General features: G+C 38.3%; 1 protein-coding gene across 2 annotated transcripts; it reads right to left on the bottom strand.

The window, feature by feature from the left end:
• Positions 1–3,506: 3,506 nt before the first annotated feature.
• TMEM263 (transmembrane protein 263) lies at positions 3,507–21,952 on the bottom strand. 2 transcript variants are annotated; one of them, XM_509338.9, is made up of 4 exons: positions 21,607–21,905; positions 20,519–20,586; positions 10,455–10,524; positions 3,507–6,447 (listed from the first exon to the last, which is right to left on the bottom strand). In XM_509338.9, the coding sequence occupies exons 3-4, from the start codon at positions 10,516–10,518 to the stop codon at positions 6,161–6,163; spliced, it is 351 nt and encodes a 116-aa protein (XP_509338.2). In that variant the 5' UTR covers positions 10,519–10,524; positions 20,519–20,586; positions 21,607–21,905; the 3' UTR covers positions 3,507–6,160. The 2 variants fall into 2 exon arrangements, with proteins under 2 accessions (XP_509338.2, XP_009424431.1); XM_009426156.5 differs by lacking the exon at positions 20,519–20,586 and having other exon boundaries at positions 21,607–21,952.
• Between the last annotated feature and the right edge of the window lie 60 nt (positions 21,953–22,012).

Raw genomic sequence — 22,012 nt, 5'->3', positions numbered from 1 at the left:
TACTGACTGTTGTTGCTTCTTTCTAGCAGTGCAGGGTGAAACTAACTAGCAAAGACAAAAATTCAGGCAGTTTGTAGACACCAGTAATTTTAAGAACCTGCTTAGCTTCTGTGTTGTATTTAAGTTATCTCTAAATAGATAAATTCTGACTCATTTGCCATATTATAAAATATAAATCATATTTATTTTAATAAGGTTGGTAACTTTTACCTTGAACCATTTATTTCAAAAACTCATATACTATTAAATGGCATATCAGTGTGATACTTTATAAGTGAATCACTTCTAAGAAATGGACAAGTGCTTCCTTAATTCAAGGTATGGATACATTTATATTCATACACCACATTTCATGTTAGGAAGCAAATCCAGTCTTTCTCACTACTAGCCATGAAACATCACTCTACTGTGGTCTGAATTCTGTAGCTTAGTGTTATGTGAACTATTAGCAAACTTCTATACCTTTTTTTTTTTTTTTTTTTTGGAGAAAATTTCATCTTGTGTTTGGAATAAATTACTGTCTTTGAGAATCAAGTATTACTCATCCAAAAAGAAGAGTTGGAGCCTACTTGTGTGGTCAGTTTGCTTAGAATTGACCATTATTATAACTCTTATAAAACACCATGTGCATTCATTACTTTCCTCATTTTACACATGAGGAAACTGAAGCTGAGAGAGGCCACTCAGCTGCCAAATGGCAGAGTCTGGGTTTATTAACTGGGCTCTGACTTCTGTTTAAACCTTGTGAACTGGAAGGATTACTTATGAATTGGCATAAGAGAAGTCACCCCTACCTGACAGGCCAAAAGGAATAAGTACTAACAACAAATTCGGGGACATTTATGAAAACCTCTCTATAAAGTGTTCTAATTCAAAATTATCTAATTTATATACATTTGAAATAAATGGAGCTTTTTAGAAAACTTTCTGAAGATCCAGGTCTGCCTGTAAGGGAAAGTGGGTGATGGTTAGTACTAATTTTAGGGGTGGTGTTTCAAGTTTCCATTTCTGAACCTTGTTCCAAGATAAACATACCCAGATAAAGAACTGACTCACTTTCAGCTGTGAAGTCTGAACTTTGTAACAAATGCACAGCCAAACAATTGACTGACAACATCTGTGCACTATTTGTACATGGCTTAAGTATAATGAAAAAATTATGGAAAATGCAGGCAGTATCCTCACTCTTCACTCCTTCAGCAAATGCAAGTAACCCTTACTATCCAAATCTGTTCACTTCCTATAGGGAGCTCTGTATATAAGTGCTTTACGATTCTAAAAGTACCATTGTTCACTCTTCTATGGATGAGGAGACTCAGGGTAAGTCACTTACCCAAGGTCATGCAGGAAGGTTTGTTAAAGAAGAATAGCAGCCAGTACAGTTGGAGCAGGGTCGAGTGATTGGGAGAGTGGCACAAGAGGAAAGAGGCAGCACAGGTCCATCTAAGGAGCAGAATCTCATTTGAAGTGTGAAAGGAAACGCTTGGAGTTTTCAGTTTACGCTTCTTGTCCTGACAAAGTATCAGGGGCGCTCTTGCTCTTTCACTCTGAAGTGTCTCAGTTGGGAAGACATTATATGTGATATGGTTACCTTGGTAGTTAGATGTCAATTTTGAGATGCCTACTAGACATCCTAGCAGGGATGTCAAACAGGCAAATGGCTAAGTCTGGAGTTGAGTTTCAGTCAGAACTGAAAATACATATTTGGGGATCATCTGCATATCTATGATATTTAAAGCCATGGCTCTAGATTAGACTGCCTGGGGAAAAAAAAAGTGCAGATTTGGAGTAGGGTGGTTGGCCAAGCCTGGAAAAAGACTGGTCAAAGCAAGAAGTTGGTCCCAGGAAGAAACAAGGACATGGTCAATAATAATGAAGCCACTGAGGGGGTCAACTAAGACACAGAGAAGTGACTAATGGGTTTAGCAAAAAGGAAATAATTGGCTCACACTATAGAGTGATTCTGGGCCAGGCACTGTGGCTCACGCCTGAAATCCCAACACTTTGGGAAGCCAAGCAGGAGAATCACTTCAGGCCAGGAGTTTGAGACCAGCCTGAGCAACATAGTGAGATCCTGTCTCTATAAAAATGTTTAAAAATTTTTTTTAAATCAGCCTGGTGTGGTGGCACACACCTCTAGTCCTAGCTACTTGGGAGGGTGAACGGGGAGGATGGCTTGGGCCCAGAAGATCAAGGCTGCAGTGAGCTATGTTCATACGACTGTGCTGCAGCCTGGGCGACAGCAAGACCATGTCTTGGGGGCGGGGGTGGCGGTGAGTCATTTTGAGGAGGGTGAAAGCGAACATACAATAAAAGGGCATATTAGAAAGTCTGACCATGTGTACTTTGTGGCCATTAATTTAAAAGGAGACTAGTCAATATGCAGCAAAATTTAAGTGCTCAGATCTAGCCACAGAGAACCCGAAGTAGTTACAGTTATAGAAATACAATTGTAGCTTACTCTAACTTGAAAAGATTACATTCTTAATCAATTATGCAGTATACTGACTTTATTTTCCCTTAGGGTCCATTCCATTGCTTTTGGCTCTTGAACCTCTGAAATTGTTCTGCTTTGCCTTTTTTTTCCATTCATACATTCTAACTCAGATCTTCCTATGAAACAGAATTTTAAAAATTCTAAATCAGTAACATAGCAGGGGGAGATACCCTTTCATAAAACACTAGAGTCAAATTCGGTTTCCTCTGTGAAAAAAGGCTAACAAAATTAGATTTTCTTCAATTTGTGTAAAATCACACTAAATTCATTGCTGTAGCAAAATGTGGTCACCAAAGTAAATATGGTCACGTGAAAGACTTCCGGTAAGCTGCAAGTCAGACAGCCTGGTCAATCAAGCATACAGGCTGCACTGAATGTCAACACTAGAATAAAGGCCTAGTTACTGAGTAGCCCCATTTCTGTTCCTGGACATAAACTGGAGAAGTTGTGACCTACACTAATTCAAAAGTGATATGGAAAATTCAACTAACATTGAAAGTTAGCCTGTTCTGTATTTGTAAGGGAATAATGATACTTCCTTCATAAGGCCCTCATGCTGATTAAATGAGAAGTATGGCCAGTACCTGGCAGGTAAGCAGATGCCCAGTAAATATCAATTTTCTACACTCCTCCCCACCCCTTTTAGTCAGTCATTTCTTTCCAGTGAGATGTCTCAGTTGGTTCCACAGCTACTTGGAACAGACAGAAGTGCTCCCTGCTTTATAATCCATCAGTTTTCAAACTTTGTTGTACTCAAGAATTACCCAGAGAGGTTGTTAAAATGCAGTCCTGGGCCCCACCTTGCAGAGATTTGGCAAGTTGGGGTAAAACCTAGAAATCTACACTCTTAATCTTTATTATTAGAGCTGCTTAAAATATATTTGTATTTCATGGTTGTGTCAGCATCAAAATACATATCCAAAGATGTTTGTACATTACTATCAAAAAAATTTTAAACTGGCTACAGCACTTTCTGAACTGCAAAGTAACTAAAAATGGTAAGATCACCCTGTTTTAAAGTTTCCTTTATTTCTTTAGATCTTTATGAAACATTCCATCGTTTGCAGATCATAGTGCTTTATTAACAAATTCATGTGTTCTTTTCCCATCCCTTTAATACAAAAAAATTATTCATCAGTTATTTTCATCTGACATTTCACTAAGTACAGAATGCATAATGTCAACATTATTAGATCAGCCATTCAAGTGGGTCACATAAGTTTATCCTCATTGTGCCAAATACCCACTCAAAGGATAAGCTGAATAACAGATGCCTCCAGGTTTATACAACAACCTTAGTTTCTTGACTTGAACTAGTCCTGTTTAACAGGTCAAATTGCTAGTCTTTCTAAGTAAACTAAAAAAGACTCAAGTACACAGCTGTACATACATATCAGATGGTAAGTTCATTTCAACAAGAACCTCTATAACTAACTGTACATTTGTACAGTTTTCTGCTATCATTGCAAAAGCCCCTCTGAACAAAGTTATAGTTTAGAATTTAAAACAATCCTGATGAGACAAAACGTACCAGGTGGCTTTTCTGTAGCAGAAATTAATTACAACCATTTTTCCTCAAGCAATTTTAAAGACAGGCAAAGTTGAAAATAAATATGCAAGCATACAGTAAACAAAATGTCTATACTAAGAAATTCAGACACAAAGCACAGTGGAGTCTATAACTGTAGAAGTTAGAAATACAAACTAGCAATGAAGCAACAATCTCTTCCAAATAGCAGGAAACAAGTTCTCCAATACCATTATTTAGATAATTATTTAGTGTTCACCTATTGATTTTGGAGTTTTTTTTTAAATCCCGTTTGCTGATTATGACATTTGACCAGAATCCCAAGAAATACCTTAAATCATACTGCATGAAATAAATGACCATTTAATTCCTGATTAGTTGAGCTCCTTAATGACTTTTCAGTTTTGTATATAATAGAAAGGTTCAAGAACCTTTGTAGATTTGCTTACAATTGCTGCTGGTATTTATGAAAGCTTTTAAAAGTTATGTTATATTCTTCTGCATCTGTTGATTCCACATTAATGTAATTCTCAAGTATTTTATAAACAAGCCTTGGGTGTTAGAATGGTCTGTTTCAAATTTTCAGGCATGCTATTTCGACTTACTTACTGCAAGGTATCACCCCCCTTTCCTCCCCTCCACTATAAAAAAAAAAAAAAAAAAAAAGGTGGCAGAATGGAGACAAATTTCCAGATTTAAGTAAAAAGAAATTTAAGATTTTCCCAGGCTTGGATTACAATCCTTGGTGGACAGGAATGCCAAGTATATATGCCAATTGTTAAACGTTTTATGAAATTAAATATGAAACGAAAAGAAAATGAATTCCAGCTAAATCATATTAAGAAGGAACGAGACATGAGACATATTAATAAGATATGACACATTTATCATCCATAATCAAACAATTCAAATCCCTGACTGAAACTGGCTTGAAAAATGATACAAACTCCATGGCTGCTTTAAAGGACTGTAAGATAACATGTTTTTAAAGCCTATATAAACCACTGATGCACTTTTATATACTTTATATTCAAAACTAATCTATGGAGCGCATTCCATTCCATTTAAAATAGTAAGTCCTCACATATTTGTGGTTACTTTTACAGTGTTTTTAAAAAAGGAGTACTGCTAATAATTTAAGACATCCTAAAGACAGAATAGGTGTGAAGGCTTCTTTTTATATTTGGGGTGTTTTAGGTAATTTTTAAGAACTTAAAATTATTATTTGTTCCTCCTTAATATGAAACTCTTCCAAAATACCTTCTGACCAGTAAGTAAATGTTCCTTAGGCACTGTGAGGTGTATTAATGATGAAGCATGAACCCAGGCTGAGAAGTGTACAATTTGATTTTAACTACTGCCAAAACAGTTAACAAGCACTGTCTTATCCACTGACAGCAGGAAATGTCTTTACCCCACTACTCCTGAGATTCTAAAGAGGGAAAACTAATTTCACAAACAACCTTTAAAAGAATCCATAGATGATTCTAAGAACAGCACATATTCAGGGTATTAGAAAAGATGTTTTCTTTTGTAAGGCATCAATGATTAAAATAATAGAACGCATATTTACTAACAAAAGATGGTTAACATTATCATAAAACCATTTATCTTTTTAAACTTCTCTAATTCCTGCTAATTTTGCCAGCTTAAATAAGAAATGAATGCCTCTTGGCCTAATCAACTATGATTATAAAAAACTAAGACATCTGAAACTATTAGGCACATCAAAGGTACGGCTTATGTAATTCAAGGTTCCCTTCTTAAGGGGCAGGTGAGTTACCTGGCACATTATACATATGGAACTGTGAAGATCATCTACTAAATTCAACTTTCACATTTTTAGTCAAACTGAAAGACTTATAGTAAATATTCAAACATACCATATCTTCAGTTACAACCGAGTAAGTGTAACATTTTACCAGATAAAAAGCTGGAACTTAAGTATGAGAAACCTTCATATACTGTGCTCGTATTGGTCTCTTCTTTTTAGATGAAAGCCAGTCATCAATACTTTCAACACAGCAGTTTAGAAGATAAATGTCCAAAACAGTTGACTTGGTTGTAGTCCATAATTTAGCAATTCAATGCCACTGGCATTACAGTGCTGTGGAGCGCAAGGGTATCTCTATATTTCAGTCAGATTTGTCTTTCTTCTTTCCTGTTAAGGGCACTTTGTTTACAACAGCAGACCCAACAGCTGTAACACCTCCAGCCACAGCAGAGACACCCCCTTTCACCAGCCCTATTCCCATGGAAGGCACAGTTGTAACAGCTGTTTTGGTCACTTCCAGACTCTTTCCACCAATCCAAGCCACACCACCAATGGTGGCACCAACAGCTCCCTTTGTAACACTGAAGATACCCCCAGTCACACGGGACAACATGCCTGGCTGCTGCTGTGGGTGATCTTTCATTGAACCTAATGAGAGAAAATATCATGAGACAATCAAATATAAGTCACAAGTCTTTAAAAGAGCAGTACACATCATTAAGTAACCTAAGACTTCCTCACAACAGGAGGTTGATTTGATAAGGCCAACCACACCGATTCAAAGACACTGAAGAGCTCTTCCTTCGGGGTATAGTTGTACATGTTTTTACAATATCTTGGTCCAATGCTAAGTCTTAGTATCTATGAGAAGAAATGCTTTATAAACTAGACAACTTTTGTAAAACAGAATCCTATTTTAAATGTTTCCTTGGTTTACAGTTTTGTTAACAAATAACCTTTATTTTACATCCTAAAAGGAACATGAAAAAATAAAAAGATAACTACATTTGGCCTTCATTTCCTTGATAGGATTTAATCAGTCATTACCGAAACAATCTTCTTCGTAAAATGCAGTAGTTTTCAAGGTATGGTCTGGGACCACTGCAGATGCCGAAGACCATTTCAGGGGGTCTACAAGGTAAAAACTATTTTCATAATATTATTAAAATATCATTTGTCTTTTCACTTTCTGTCATGAGTCTATAGCAGAGTTTTCCAGAAGCAGAATGATGTATAATACAACAGACTGAATGCAGAAGCAGCTGCAAGAATGTAGCTGTCTTGCATTAATCCAAACATTAAAGAGATTTGCTAAAATGTATAAACCAGTATCACCTTGCTCACAATTTCCACAATTTTTTTTGTTTTGAAAGAATTACTATTCATAAAAATATTTTAATTATGTTAATATGGGTTCTTTTAATGCATAAAATATTCAAATTTCTCAGTTTTTATTGCTAATATGGTAAATACTGACAAAGACACAGCTCTTTGGGGCCTCAATTTTTGACATTGTAAAGGCATCCTGAAACCAAAAAGTTTAAGAACCCCTATTAAGTAAATACATTTGGGTCTCTGCTGTATGTCTCCCTTACTGATGTATTTAAAGAGCTAATACTATGTAAAAGTAAAAAACTATTCATCATTTAAAATCGTGTTATCTACCTAAAAAATCATTTTTATTCAGACATAAGTAGGATAGAGAAACTATAGATATGGTTAACACTTAAAATTACTGCCTCAGTAATTCTTATGAAAGAGAGTGTGTGCTTTAAGTATCTAGTTTTTAAAAACTAGAGATATCCCCCATAAAAGGTAATAGCAATATGAAAAATTAAGCTCTAAGTCATGAGTTTATTTTCTTTGTTTTTTTTTTTAAATAGAGCCACATATATTAGCATGTAAGCTCAAACTTAGGAATAAAATGACTAGCAGAAAGATTTCATAAAAATTTGCACCAGCTTAAAATGAACATAGGTCTTTTCTCTTTAGTAATCTAATAATTTTTTTTTTTTTTTTTTTTTTGAGACAGAGTCTTGCTCTGTCACCCAGGCTGGAGTGCAGTGGCGTGATCTTGGCTCACTGCAAGCTCCGCCTCCTTGGTTCACGCCATTTTCCTGCCTCAGCCTCCTGAGTAGCTGGGATTACAGGCGCCCACCACCACACCCGGCTAATTTTTTGTATTTTTAGTAGAGACAGGGTTTCACCGTGTTAGTCAGGATGGTCTCAATCTCCTGACCTCGTGATCAACCCACCTCGGCCTCCCAAAGTGCTGGTATTACAGGCGTGAGCCACTGCGCCCGGCCTAGTAACCTAATAATTTAAGCAGCAACAACACATAAGCATTGGTGTTTTTCTAAACTTCATGGAAAAATATTTGGTACTTACACAATTCAAGCTTTACTTCTGAAAAAGAGGGGTAAATTACTGGGTACATAAGTCCAACTAAGAGCACCAAAACTATTAGATTCTAGCAGAATCAAGTTCTCAGAGAAGGTATCATGGGGAAACTGACAATATTTGATGGAGAAAATAAAAAATTCTGAAAACTGAGCTTTCCAATGCACAAGGCACAAATTTACCTTGAGATAATTTTTCTTTTCATTGTCTGAAGATTTTACATTTTATCACAAGTGGGAAAATCTCACTGACTAGTCAAAATATCTTTGCAAAATAGTGCATAAATACAGATACAGCAATAGCTATAAACTTTAAGGGAAAATCTGACTAGTCAAAGTATCTTTGCAAAATAGTGCATAAATACAGATACAGCAATAGCTATAAACTTTAAAAACCAAATATTTTTATTAAAACTACTTAATAAGTATAGTTAATACAAATTTTTAATGACTGAAGTAAAAGACTTAATATATAGATGGTCATTTGAATATATTAGTTATAAAATTATGATGGAAAGAATTACATAATTGGTAATTCTTCTGTAATCGAGGTCACTAGCCCTAAGAAAAAAGGCAAAATCCTGATTTGAGGCTACAACAGATAACTGCCTCATGCCAAATATCTCATTAGTAAAACTATCTTGCCATGCCAAATTTGGTACACATGCATTTAAAGAAGACAAATAATTGTTCTTAATCAAATCAGATAAATAATTAATGCAGTTGATCTCTTTTATTACAGTATACTCTTAATTATCACCATATAAATTATCTGCTTTGCAGATTCCTCTTGTTTAGTGGTTGGCATAGAAAGACATTCTGCTTTGTTCTCTTCCTTGACAATCATGCCCCTGGATGGCCTTTATTTATCCCTTTTCTGATTTCTTTCTCACAAAGTCCTTGTTAACCTTCTCACTGAGCCCTAACTTTTCAAAACTCCATGGTTCCAGACCTAAAAATGTAAGGCATGGAAAAGACCTGAGTTAGTAATTTTCCAGGCTATTCCTCCACCAAACTAAACTAAACCTAATCAGCTAGTTCTTTTTTTTTTTTTTTTTTTTGAGACGGAGTCTCACTCTGTCGCCCAGGCTGAAGTTCAGTGGCACGATCTTAGCTCACTGCAATCTCCGATAGTTCTTTTGAATTCTTTATGGCTTAAGTGTAAACTCTTTTTTGCTATTTTCCTAGCAATTTCATTTTTGCCTACCAATAAAAGAAATATAGGAAGAAAATTTTAGACAATGGGTAACAGAACTAGGAAAAAAAATATAATACCTAGAGTCACAACCTCCAGCCCTAGTAATCAACATGCAATTCTCCAAGGAGATCACTATTTGGATTAAGTTTAGTAACAGTCTATACCAAAAACATGCCTCTAGTCATTTTCTGTATGTACTCAGGACATTCAGGTGTGTTTCCAAGGGTTTCTGAAGAATTAAAATGATTCATGATAACACAATTTTCAAACTCAAAGAGAATTATGACTTAAAAAGACAAATGAAGCAGATCCCAAGATCATGTGTTAATAGAGGAGAGGTACCAATTACAATATAATGAATAATAGGAGTTTAACAACAGATCTCTAATGCCTCTTGCATTAGGCTGATTTTGTATGCAGGATATCAAAACTAAACACAGTCCATCCTTCCTCTGTATCCATCCTCACCCTTTACAAATGAAAGGATACTTATACTTCTAAAATGGTCTTAAAAGAAGAATGACAGCAAAATATTATGCCTTATATGGTAAAATTGTGTCCCTATTCACCACTATCTATGCTTTCTTATTAGAAGCTAAAAATGTTATCTTCAATTATTTTGGGGACATATTTACTGACAAGGTAAACAGGTTATATTTCTTTAATAAAAACAATCAGGGCTGGGAGTGGTGGCTCACGCCTGTAATCCCAGCACTTTGGGAGGCCGAGGCAGGTGGATCAACTAAGGTCAGGAGTTCAAGACCACCCTGGCCAGCACGATGAAACCCCTGTCTCTACTAAAAATACAAAAAATTAGCCCGGTGTGGTGGCAGGTACCTGTAATCCCAGCTACTTGGGAGGCTGAGGCAGGAGAACTGCTTGAACCCAGGAAGCGGAGGTTGCAGTGGGCCAAGATCGTGCCATTGCACTCCTGCCTGGGTTGACAGAGTAAGACTCTGTCTCAAAAAAAAATAAAATAAAATAAGTAAAAAATAAAAACTATCAGAACTTTAATTCAGTATATTTTTCCATTCTTAGTGTTACAGATGCATACTTACCTTCTGGTGGTTCATCATTAAGGTATGATGGGATTTCTTGTTGATTTTTATCTGTCTGATTCATGATCTCCTAAAAAAAAAACATACAAACACATTTCATTTTAACCTCAACATGTGAGACTACCTCTTATCACATGCTAAATTGCGATTTCATCAACATTATTCAGATAAACAACATTTTGTACCCACTATACAACTAGTCTTCATCTTGTTTCTCTCCTACTTCAAACTGTGGCATTTAATAAATACTTTAAATTATACCAGTAGACAATATAAATCTTATGTGAAACACTCACCAAAGAGTGGCAGTCATAGTATAAGTTTTCCTATGTTGTTACTGTGGTGCTTCAACTACAACTGAAAATTACTCACTGAAAGAGAGCTGGAAGGTGGGGGTTAGCCAACAAAAATGTTGTTTCCTCCTACAGAATACTGGTTAATTTAATTGTGATTTATTTCACAATAGACTTAAAGAAAAAAGTATACCAGAACTAAAAAAGGTGTTCCCTAGACAGAATGGTTATTATTAAAAAGTCAAAATATAGCAGATGCTGGCAAAGCTGCAGAAAAAAGAATGCTTATACACTGCTAATGGGAATGTTAATTAGTTCAGCCACCGTGGAAAACAGTTTGGAGATTTCTCAAAAGAACTCAGAACTACCATTCAACCCAGCAATCCCATTTCTAGATATAACTCAAAGGAATATAAATCGTTCTACCACACACGTGTTATGTTCATCACAGTACTATTCACAATAACAAAGACATGGAATCAACCTAGATGCCCATCAGCAGTGGACTGGATAAAGAAAATGTGGTGCATATACATCATGGAACACTATGTAACCATAAAAAAGAATGAGATCATGTCCTTTGCAGCAACACAGGTGGAGCTGGGGGCCATGATCCTAAGTGAGCTAACACTGGAACAGAAAACCAAATACCGCATTTTCTCACTTATGAATGAGAGCTAAACACTGAGTATACATGGACACAAAGAAGGTAACAAGAGACACCAGGGCCTGCTTGTAGGTGGTGAGTGGAAAGACAGTAAGGGTCAAAAAACTATCTATTGAGTACTATGCTTATTACCTGGGTGATGAAATCATCTGTACACCCAACCCCCACAACACACGATTTTACCCACGTAATGAATCTGCACATGTACTCCTGACCCTAAAATTTGAAAAAGTTAGTAAATAAATACTAAGGTGTTCTATCTGAGAAAGTCCTTAAAAAAAAGACATTCCTCTCTTGTAATGATGACACCACCAATCTGAATCAGTAACAGATCAATTTTGATGACTTTTTGCTGTTCTTAAAGCTCTTATGAACAAAGGCAGTTAACAGAATTCAAAATTTACTGTAAAATATATATATATGTATATATCAATACAGATGGAAAAAATCTCTGCCATCATGAAATGGATACTCCAATGGGGAAAGGCAATAAATAAATACAAAATAAATACAAAGAGAGGACTATATGTCAGTGGTATTTATATGCTATGGAGAAAAAGGGACGGATGAGAGGGTGTGATACTTTTTGTGTGATTTTTTTTTTTTTTTGAGACAGAGTCTCACTCTGTCGCCCAGGCTGGAGTGCAGTGGTGCGATCTCAGCTCACTGCAACTCTGCCTCCCAGGTTCAAGTAATTCTTCTGCTTCAGCCTCCCGAGTAGCTGGGACTACAGTCGTGCATCACCATGCCTGGCTAATTTTTGTATTTTTAGTAGAGATGGGGTTTCACCATGTTGGCCAGGCTGGTCTCGAACTCCTGACCTCAGATGATCCGCCCACCTCGGCCTCCCAAAGTGCTGGGATTACAGGCATAAGCCACTGCGCCCGGCCAAGGATGGATGGGGAGAGGATATGATATTTTAGATAGGATAGTCTGTGAAGGCTTTACTGCGATGATATTCAAAGAAGGTAAGGATACAAGATATTTAGGTGAAGAGTCTTTGCGGAAGAAGAAATGGCAAGAGCAAAGGCCCTGATGTGGGAGCTTACCTGGATCAGCAAGAAGGAACAGCCAGTAAAGTGTGGCAGGGTCGCATCAAGGGCAGTAGGAGAGGAAGACAAAGAGTGAGGTCTGGATCAACATAGGCCCTTGAAAGTGATGATGGAGAGTGGCTTTTAACTGAGTGAGATGGGAAACTAGTAAAAGGCACTGAACAAAAGAGTAAGGTGATCTTTTAAAAGATCATTCTGGCTGCTGTAGGGAATACAAGCAATAGGTGAACAACAGCAGAGGCAGAAAGTCCCATTAGGAAACAACTTCAATAATCTAGGCCAAAAAATGTTGGTGGCTTGGATGAGGGTGGTAGAGGCAGAGGTTGCGAGAAATGGGAATTTTCAAAGGTGATTTTAACTTTATGGAATTCATCTTCTTATGACTTTAAAACGTAAATCCTACTTAAGATGACACTTCTCTGCACCCCTACTGAGTCCAGCAGCACATGTTGTGTTTAATAAATAGCTTTCAATTGCTCTAGTGAAAATCCTGACTCAGGTCATTTATCAATGGCACCTAATCTTATCCTGGTTTGGTTTGAGAATTTAGCACATCATCCCAAACATAAGATTTAAAAAGTAATAGTAAAGCTAAGTAATCTCTCACAGAAAAACTAGTAAGAATTTCAGCTGATGCATTACTGGGAAAGGAGGTTCTTGATGGATGTGCCCTAATTTTAAAACTCCCCAACCACAAAGGTTCATTTATTACCATTCACATTTATGTTTTCTTTGATTTATCATCATGGTAAGATCATAACAAATTATACAGGATGGTGGTTAAGGCTTTGGGGTCAGAGTGCCTGAGTTTGAATCTCAGCTTGACCATAAACTGTATAGAAGAGGACAAATAACTTCATTAAATACTTGCTGTTTAGGATAGTTAAAATAAAAATCAAAGACAATTCTAGCCTTAACCCTAAGATGAGAATACTATTTAACAAATTCCAAAATAAAACATGCAGAAATTCCTGGTAGAATATGTGTGTCCCTTCTGAGAAATGATGATTTTGAAGCCACTTACTTCCCTGCTGGACTATTAATTTCAAGAGGACAGACACCTTTGTCCAATTTGTTCATCATGGTAATCTCAGTACTATATATTAATACCATACACATAGACACAAATCCAGGAGATCACTTGGCTGGGCAATCAACAGAAGGTACCATACCCTATAGAGAAATATGGGAAATTACATATACCCATACATCTTACATATTTTAACTGGAGTTTAAAAATAGGTGTGATTATGACTGTAACCGCATATATTACAAAACTGACTTTCTGGTGCCTACCCCATAAATCCCTACCAACAGTCTTACCTTTTATTTCTAATACAGTATCCCTTAAAAACAATTATTTTTCTATATCCTATCTTGTAATTAAGAAAAAGACAATTTTTAAAAATTAGTTCTGCTTTATGAGAGCATAAGATATATGCAGTTTAATCTAAATAATATGAATTGACTTCATCCTTCTGTGGATAGGCATTAAGAACCCATGAGCAGAGTTATACTGTCATATCTGTGCCTTAAGATGCTAACTGAAGCAAGAAGAGATGGAAGGACAGAGAGATTAATACAGTAAGTGGCTACTTTAGTAGTCCAGTAAGATAGAATTTTCTGACAGTCTAAACTCTGCCAGATTTTCATGTCTAAATAAATGCTTTGGACCAAAATACCAGGGTCACCTTTGAATTCTGCTTTTTTTTACATTCCCATCTAATTATCGGTAAATTCTGTTGCCTAAATAAATCCAGAATATAACCACTTCTCATTACCTCTACTGTTACCACTTTAAGCCATCATAATCTCTTACTTGTACTACTGCAAAATCTCTGAATGGGTCTCCGAGCTTCCACCTTTGTTCTTCTTTCAGTCCAGTCATGTCATACTCTGTTTAATATCCTCCAACTGCTTCCTATTTTGCTTAGAATAAAATTCAGAGTCCTTATACCTTTGCCTTTGAGGCCAGATACTTAACCGCCATCTCCACTATTCTACCTCTTGTTCATTCCAGTCTAGTAACACAGAGTTCCTTGTTTATCCTTTCCTCGAAGCCTTTTCCCCAGTATATGTACATGGCTCAGGTCCTTCTGCAAATGTCCCCTTATCAGAAGATGTCCCCTGACCACCATATAATAGATGAGCACCCTCCACTCTTCTTATCATTTTCACCTAATCTGTTTACTTTGGGTCTCTCCCAATTAAAATGTAAGCTCCATGAGAACAAACGCTTGGTTTGTTCACTACTCTATCACCAGAGACTTAATCAATGACGCATGGTTGACACTCATATACTTGAATTTTTTGTCAGAAGTAGAATGTAACTTTGAGATGAAAGGGAGAATCTAATGTCATATTTCTAGTATAAGACAGAGATGATGAACACAGAGAATATCAGAAGAGAAACCTTTTGAGAGAAGATGAAGGACTTGTTTCTGAACAAGCTGTATTTGAAATGCCTTCAGGGCATCCACACCTGTTCAGCAGGCAATTGGATTTAAGGGGCCAGAAATTCAGCATAAAGTTGGAGTTAGAGTTGAGGTTCTAAAGAGCAGTTTGAAGTGATAGCTGAAGCTCTGAGCAGTGGGTGATATGATCAAGGAAAAGAGTGATGAGAAGCCGACTGACAGCCTTAATTGGCCAGCTTATATTTAAGAGGTGAGCAAAAGAGAAGCCAGCAAAAACAAACAAAACATATCTGAAAATGAACAAATGAGTACAGCCTCATGGAACGCAAGAGAGGAATTTATAGGCTTCCAAAAGACATACATTATGCAGATGTGAAAATAATTTATGATCAAATACTACAGAAATATGCTAATGCTATATTTAGAAACTGTAAAAGGCATATATCATCATGCCCAATTTTTTAAAAAATGCATACAAAAAGACTGGAAGAAAGTATGCCGAAGTATTAATAAAGATTGCCAGGGGGCGGGGGGGGGGTTAGAAATACATAAGTTTTACATTTTACATACACATGCATGAAGTAGTATACATAGCATTTATATATTCACAGTATATATAGTATTTGTATATAGTATTTTTATACCTACACATAGAAATATGCATAAATACATATACATAGAAATATGCATAGTTAATTAACATCTATAAATTTTCTACCATAAAAATGTATTGCTTTTATAATTAAAGAAAAATACATATTTTCAAGTCTTGGAAATCAGTAATATTCATAAATATTTTTAAAGATTATGTAGTTCATCTAATCCTAATTATTCTAAGTTTTAGCCATAGATGAAGTTAATAATCTAAAAAACAATGTACTTGACTCACATGATGCTTTAAGAAAATGGTATCACTGAGTTTTGTTCACAGTTATGTCTTGGGTAAGGAAATCCTGACAAACAGCCTTATGCAGGTTATTACTATATTAACTGTACAATACTGTTAAAGACATTACCCACTACAACACTTAATAGCTCTGATATGGAACTGCACATAAGAAATTTCTTCAGAGGTAACTATTTAGAAAATGTCTTGTTTCCCCCAAATATTTAGCGTGTTTTCTTAAAGATATAGGCATTTTTATATTTAAAAGATACAAAGGTATGATGTCTTCCTTCTCTTTGGCTTCCTGGAAGCTTAAAGCTAAAATCCCAGCTCAACTAGGTAGGCTCCTGTGGCCTGCACAGTTGTGTCCTATCTTCCTCCACACTTCCACATCTCCTCAAGATTGCTACTTGGATTGCTATTTCTCCCTGGTTTGCAACTTGAGTATCTTATTTACATATTTTTACCAATTTGTTGGTACATGTTTTTGTTGTAAGCTGCCAGATAGTATTTGTGGGATAAGTAGAATAAAAAGAAAATATTGTAATCCCAGCACTTTGGGAGGTTGAGGTTAGAGGACTGCTTGAGCTAAGGAAGTCAAGACCAGGAAAACATAATAAGACTCCGTCTCCACAAAAAAAAAAAAAAAAAAAAAAAAAAAACTGGGCACGGTGGTGCACGCCTGTAGTCCCACATATTTGGAAGGATGAAGAGGAAGAACTGCTTAAGCCCAGGAGTTTAAAGCAGCTGCAGTGAGCCATGATCATGCCATTGCACTCCAGCCTCAGCCACAGAGCGAGACCCTGTCTCAAACGATAGGACAGGACAGGACAGGACAGGACAGGACAGGACGAAGAGAAGAGAGGAGAAAAGAAGCGAAGCGAAGTATCCGCATATACTTTAAGCATCACAAGAAGAAATACCTACCAATATATGGCCCAAATTTGGGGTTTAAAAAAAAGAAAACTCTAAGCTAGAGTCATGCTTTCCAAATGTACCTTTTTAAACATAGGCAGTGGTGTGCCAAGGACTTAAGAATACACAGGAGAGACATAATGCCTGCATTTAATCTAGAGTAATTTAAAATACTGTTTTATTTTTAAATTCACACACAGTAAAAAGTGAAATGAAAAGTGCTTTGAGCATTGTGTTTTTTTAAAAGATAACTAGACTTTCAAGAGATTTCACTCTCGCCTGGGGCTGCTTCCGGGTATATTCTCAGACTTACCAGCTCTCCCTGCCAGTCCAACCACACTCCCACTCCCACGCCCACCATGAGTTCATTCTGGCCTTAAATTAGGAGTATTTCTGTACAGGAGTGTGAAATGTAAAAAGCTAGATATTATTATATAGAAATATTCAATTGCATTTAAAATTTATTAGCAGTAGTTACCAATAGGATTATCAATAAACAAGAAAGCAGCAACTCTGGAGTCCTGCCATGCCAGGCATATGTCTACCTAGACTAGAGGAATTCACTATTTAGAAAGACTTGAAAGTCCTAAGTGCCACAAAGATTAGTTTCATTGGGACTGAAAAAAAAAAAAAAAAAACAAGGGCCGGACATGGTGGCTCACACCCGTAATCCCACCACTTTGGGAGGCCAAGGCGGGTGGATCACCTGAGGTCAGGGGTTCGAGACCAGTCTGGCCGACATGGTGAAACCCCATCTCTACTAAAAATACAAAAATTAGCCGGGCATGGTGGCGCATGCCTGTAATCCTAGCTACTCAGGAGGCTGAGGCAGGAGAATTGCTTGAACCCAGGAGGCAGAGGTTGCAGTGAACCAAGATCTCACCACTGCACTCCAGCCTGGGTGACAGGGCAGAACTCCATCTCAAAAAAAAAAGATTAGTTTTGTTTTGATGTTTGGGCATCTTGTACATCACACCTTAATAGCCAGTATGTTGTATCAAAATTCCTCTAGAACTCTTAGAGTAATAAAAATTATTACTAATTTTTAATTAATTAAAAAGCCACAAGTATTTGAGATTTTTTTTCCTGAATTCCTAATTTGATCATAAGACATTGAGTTACCTTATAAAGGTATTTGCTAAAATCCTTAACTGTGTCATCTGTACTTTTCATTCACATAAACCATTCCAAAGTCCTGCACACAAATATGTGCCTAACTTTTAGTGATATTACCTCTTTATGGATATTGCCACTTCGTTACTAAAGAGAAATACTTCTTATATTACTATCCTGCTTATTATCACCATTGCAGGAGACCTGTTTCTCTTATAGTGGGACTGTGAAGATAAATAGACCCCAATCTAAAACTCTGAAAGGTAAATAATCTACTAATAAAATTTTAGAGTATATATGTAGAGACAAGTGTCAACTGACAGTAAAAATTTCAAAATGGGCCTGTAATTCCAGCACTTTGAAAGGCTGAGGCAGGCAGATGACCTGAGGTCAGGAGTTCGAGACCAGCCTGGCCAACATGCTGAAACCCCAACTCTACTAAAAATAGAAAAATCAGCCGGGTGTGGTGGCGGGTACCTGTAATCCCAGCTACCAGGGAGGCTGAGGCAGGAAAATCTCTTGAACCTGGGAGGCGGATGTTGCAGTGAGTGGAGATCGAGCCACTGCACTCCAGCCTGGGCGACAGAGCAAGACTCCATATCAAAAAAGAAAAAATTCAAAATGACCATTTTTAAATATTACCCTTAAGTAATACATTAAAATTATTAAATTCTATACAAACTATCTGCCCTGAACTCACTGAATCATTAATTCAACATATACTTGAGCCCTACTATGTGACAGGCACCCTGTTACGCAATTAGGAGTTCAGTGTGATTAAGCACACACAGGCACTACTCTAAACCAGAGTTTACAATCCAGTGGGAATAGACTTTTCCGGCACTTGCCATTTAGTGAATCATTCAAGAAACAAATTATATATTCAAGAAACAAATATATCTGCTCTCTAGGAGCTCATAATGCACAAGTTTCTATTAAAAACATACTTTCTGGCTGGGCATGTTGGCTCATGCCTGTAATCCCAGCAATTTGAAAGGTCGAGGCAGGAGGATCGCTTGAGCCCTGGGGTTTGAGAGCAGCCTGGGCAACACAGCAAGACCTCGTCTCTACCAAAAAAACAAAACAACACATACTTTTCTAAGGAAAGCAGTAATGACTGACAATAGCTTTAGATAAGTACAAATGATTTAACTTATTCTACAGACATAAATCAGTTCTACCTTTTGGTCCTGAAGTGTGAATAAACTATTACAATACCAACTAAACTGGTTATAAGTGGGTTTTTAAGAAATTGTGACATATGAAAGGCTTCTTTGTTGTAGACTGTATATCACGACTACAAATTCATCAGCAGTTACATTAAGCATTGTAGAGATGGGGAGAAATAATTCTTGCCCAGTACAATAGTATCACATAGACTTAGCAGCTGGCAAATACACTGAGCAAGGATTAACAACACAATTCCCTAAAGGGTAATTTATTCCAATAATAGAAATAAGTAAACAAACACCTCTTGGGAAACGTGTTTTCTTTGATGAATCAATCTTGTTTGTGGGTTTCAGTAATATTTCATATATAAATTTAAAGTTTTTATTCATAATAAAAAATTCCAAAAACAGTACATAAATTTTCCTCTGGGTACCACCCCTCTATACACCAAAGGAAGTTAAATAACACTAACACGTTATATAAAGCTTAACTACAAAATACAGTGCACAAGTTTATTGTCAAAGCCACTTAAAACCACCTGGTATTCAACAGTAGGTGCCAATTTCCCTATAATAGAAAAAGACGACTATAAATGAATTAGCTAAATTCTTCTACATATTCTACCTAAAAGAACTTTACCACATCCTCACTCCCATGTTTTAGCTTTTTTGCCAAATAACTGCAAAGAGATTCAAAAATATATGTATACAGAGCTTTACAACATATACACCAACAAGCAGAGTACATTAAAACTCCAGCTTACTGTTTTTATGTTTTTCTAGTTAAACCAACTATCAAGAAGAGTCTGCTTTTAAAGATGGCCCCTGCCCATTAAATCAACAGCAAATAGGCTACAAGAAATGCTCTCAATCTAGCAAGGAAGAAAAGGTCATCTGCCAGTAAAACTTGTAAGTGCCCACTTAGACGAGTAATAACTGACAGTGTCAAAATGGCAATTTTTAAGGGTTATCTTTAAATGAAACATTAAGCAGAATTACAATACTCTATTAAACCAGAGAACCAGTAAACTATCTTCACGTTATTTCAACAGATATTTGCATTCCTACTATGTGTCAAACATTCTATTAGGCACTGAGGCATCCTTGTGAACAAGCATACAAAGGTCTTATTCTCAAGATGTTTATATATAATCCAGTGAGATATCTTCCGGAAGTAGAAAAAGAGCAAATACCGAATAACTGAAACAAAGAAAGGTAAAGATTTTCCTGTAGTTAAAAAAAAAAAATCAAACCCATGCACACACAAAGAAATCTGTATATTTGTCTAATGTAGCAACCGTTATAATTTCTAACGATGCTTTCTATAAATGGACAAATTTTTACTGAACTTGGTTTCTGGTACATCTGTTCTAACAAAGACTAAAGAAATGAAAGTGGAAAAAGCAAAACAGGATGCATATGGGTTTATCAAAGGCTACTTCTCCCTTTCTTTTTAAAAAGTTAAGCATGGGCGCGAGCGCGCACACACATATACACATACATACACACACACACACACACACACACACACACACACACGGGCGCGCGCGTTTACCTGTTGGTGTTGTATCGATATTCCTGGGGAACCCCTGAGGGCACTCACACCAGCAGAAGTTTCAAAGGCTAAACAATAGCATACAGCAAATAATCACATATAGCAAATATTTTCATTTGGAATTAGCACAGTGTTCACAAGGACGCAAAAATCAAATTAAGAACCCTTCCCTTTTCTCTAGGTGTTTCTAAACCCTTCCGGGTGGCCCTTTCTCTCCCTACTGATCCCTTTAGGCACTAGCAAATCTTTTTTTTTTTTCTTTAGCAGAGTGAGTGACGTGGCAGGAGGCAGAAAATGACCCTGGAGGCGCCGTGGCTAGCACTGAGCTTGGCACCTCCTCCCTCCGCTCCACGTTGTACACCCAGCACACCCCCCACTCCCGAAGGGCTCCAGAATTTCTATGTAAGAAGGGTTTAGGACAGGCGATCTGATTGGAAGTGGGAGCTGGGGGGTCGGTCTTGAAGCTGCGTGTGCAGAGCAGGCAGTTTTTATTTAGACTGGGAGGCAGTGACGGCACGGATGGGTGCTCCAGCACTCCCTGTCACCCCTGGGCGCCGCCAGCACCCTCTCCATTCCCACTTTTACTTTAGGTTAGGCGTGGAGATACAGCCTTCCTACCCAGGAAGAGCTATGGGGGTGTCCACTGGGAAAAAGTCTTGTGTGCCTGAACCCAAAAGGGAGGTTTAGCAACAGGTCAGGAGTTGGCAGGGCGAGGAAGCCCAGTACCCAAGCCCCTCCGCTGCATCCCTCTCCCAGGCTGCTGACGCCCCTCACCTTCCTCCTCCGCCCCCAACCCCGAACCCCCAGATGCTAAGAAGTCAGGCGGAGGCTTTCCAGGGGTGCCCAAGCTCCAATAGCGGCGGGGCAGTCAGCGACCTATAAGGAGGAGTAGCCCCAGAAGCGAACCTCCATCCGCCCCCAACTTCGTCCCGCCCCTCCCCCTTTCCCGCTGGGGCCTCGCCAAGGCCCCGCTGGGCAGCCAGGCCGGGCACTGGGAGGTGAGGGGCAGGGGCGCCGACGGCAGAGGGCGACGGAGGAGGGCAGGAAGCCGGGACTGCGCCCCTGCCCTCGCATCCCGACTCACTCACCGCCGGGGTCGCGGCCAGCGCTAGGGCTGGGGCCGGGCGGAGTGAGCGGGCCGGCGCCGAGGAGAGCTGAGGCGGCCTGGGCGGCAGCGGCGGCCGGCACAACCCCGGGCAGTCGCGACTCCAGAGGCGTCCTCTCAGGATGTGGAGCTGGAAGACTGTGGCGGCGGTGGTGGAGGCGGAGGCCTCTGGCTGCGGACGTGGCGCCCGACGCGACCCGCCCCCTCCGCCGCCTCCGCAGCTCCCGCCTCCTCCCGCGGCTCCAGTTCCGAGGCGCACGCGCGCTCGTGCAGCCCGGGCCCCTCCCGCGCCCACCGGGCACACGCCCACCCGTTTCTCGCAGGGTCCGGCCCTCCTAGCAGTCCCCAGCCTGCTGTGTCCCAATTGCGCACGCGCGACGCTCCAAGGC

This window comes from Pan troglodytes, chromosome 10 (assembly GCF_028858775.2).
Source record: "Pan troglodytes isolate AG18354 chromosome 10, NHGRI_mPanTro3-v2.0_pri, whole genome shotgun sequence".
Taxonomy (NCBI): domain Eukaryota; kingdom Metazoa; phylum Chordata; class Mammalia; order Primates; family Hominidae; genus Pan; species Pan troglodytes.
Note: the sequence above shows the minus strand (reverse complement) of the source record. Positions and strands in the feature narration are given on the sequence as shown.

Excerpts from the sequence above, each read along its gene's own strand:
- TMEM263 (XM_009426156.5), bottom strand. The coding sequence starts at position 10,518 with ATGAATCAGACAGATAAAAATCAACAAGAAATCCCATCATACCTTAAT. Across the intron at positions 6,448-10,454 it reads TAATGATGAACCACCAGAAG|GTTCAATGAAAGATCACCCA; the intron begins GTAAGTATGCAT and ends TTCTCTCATTAG.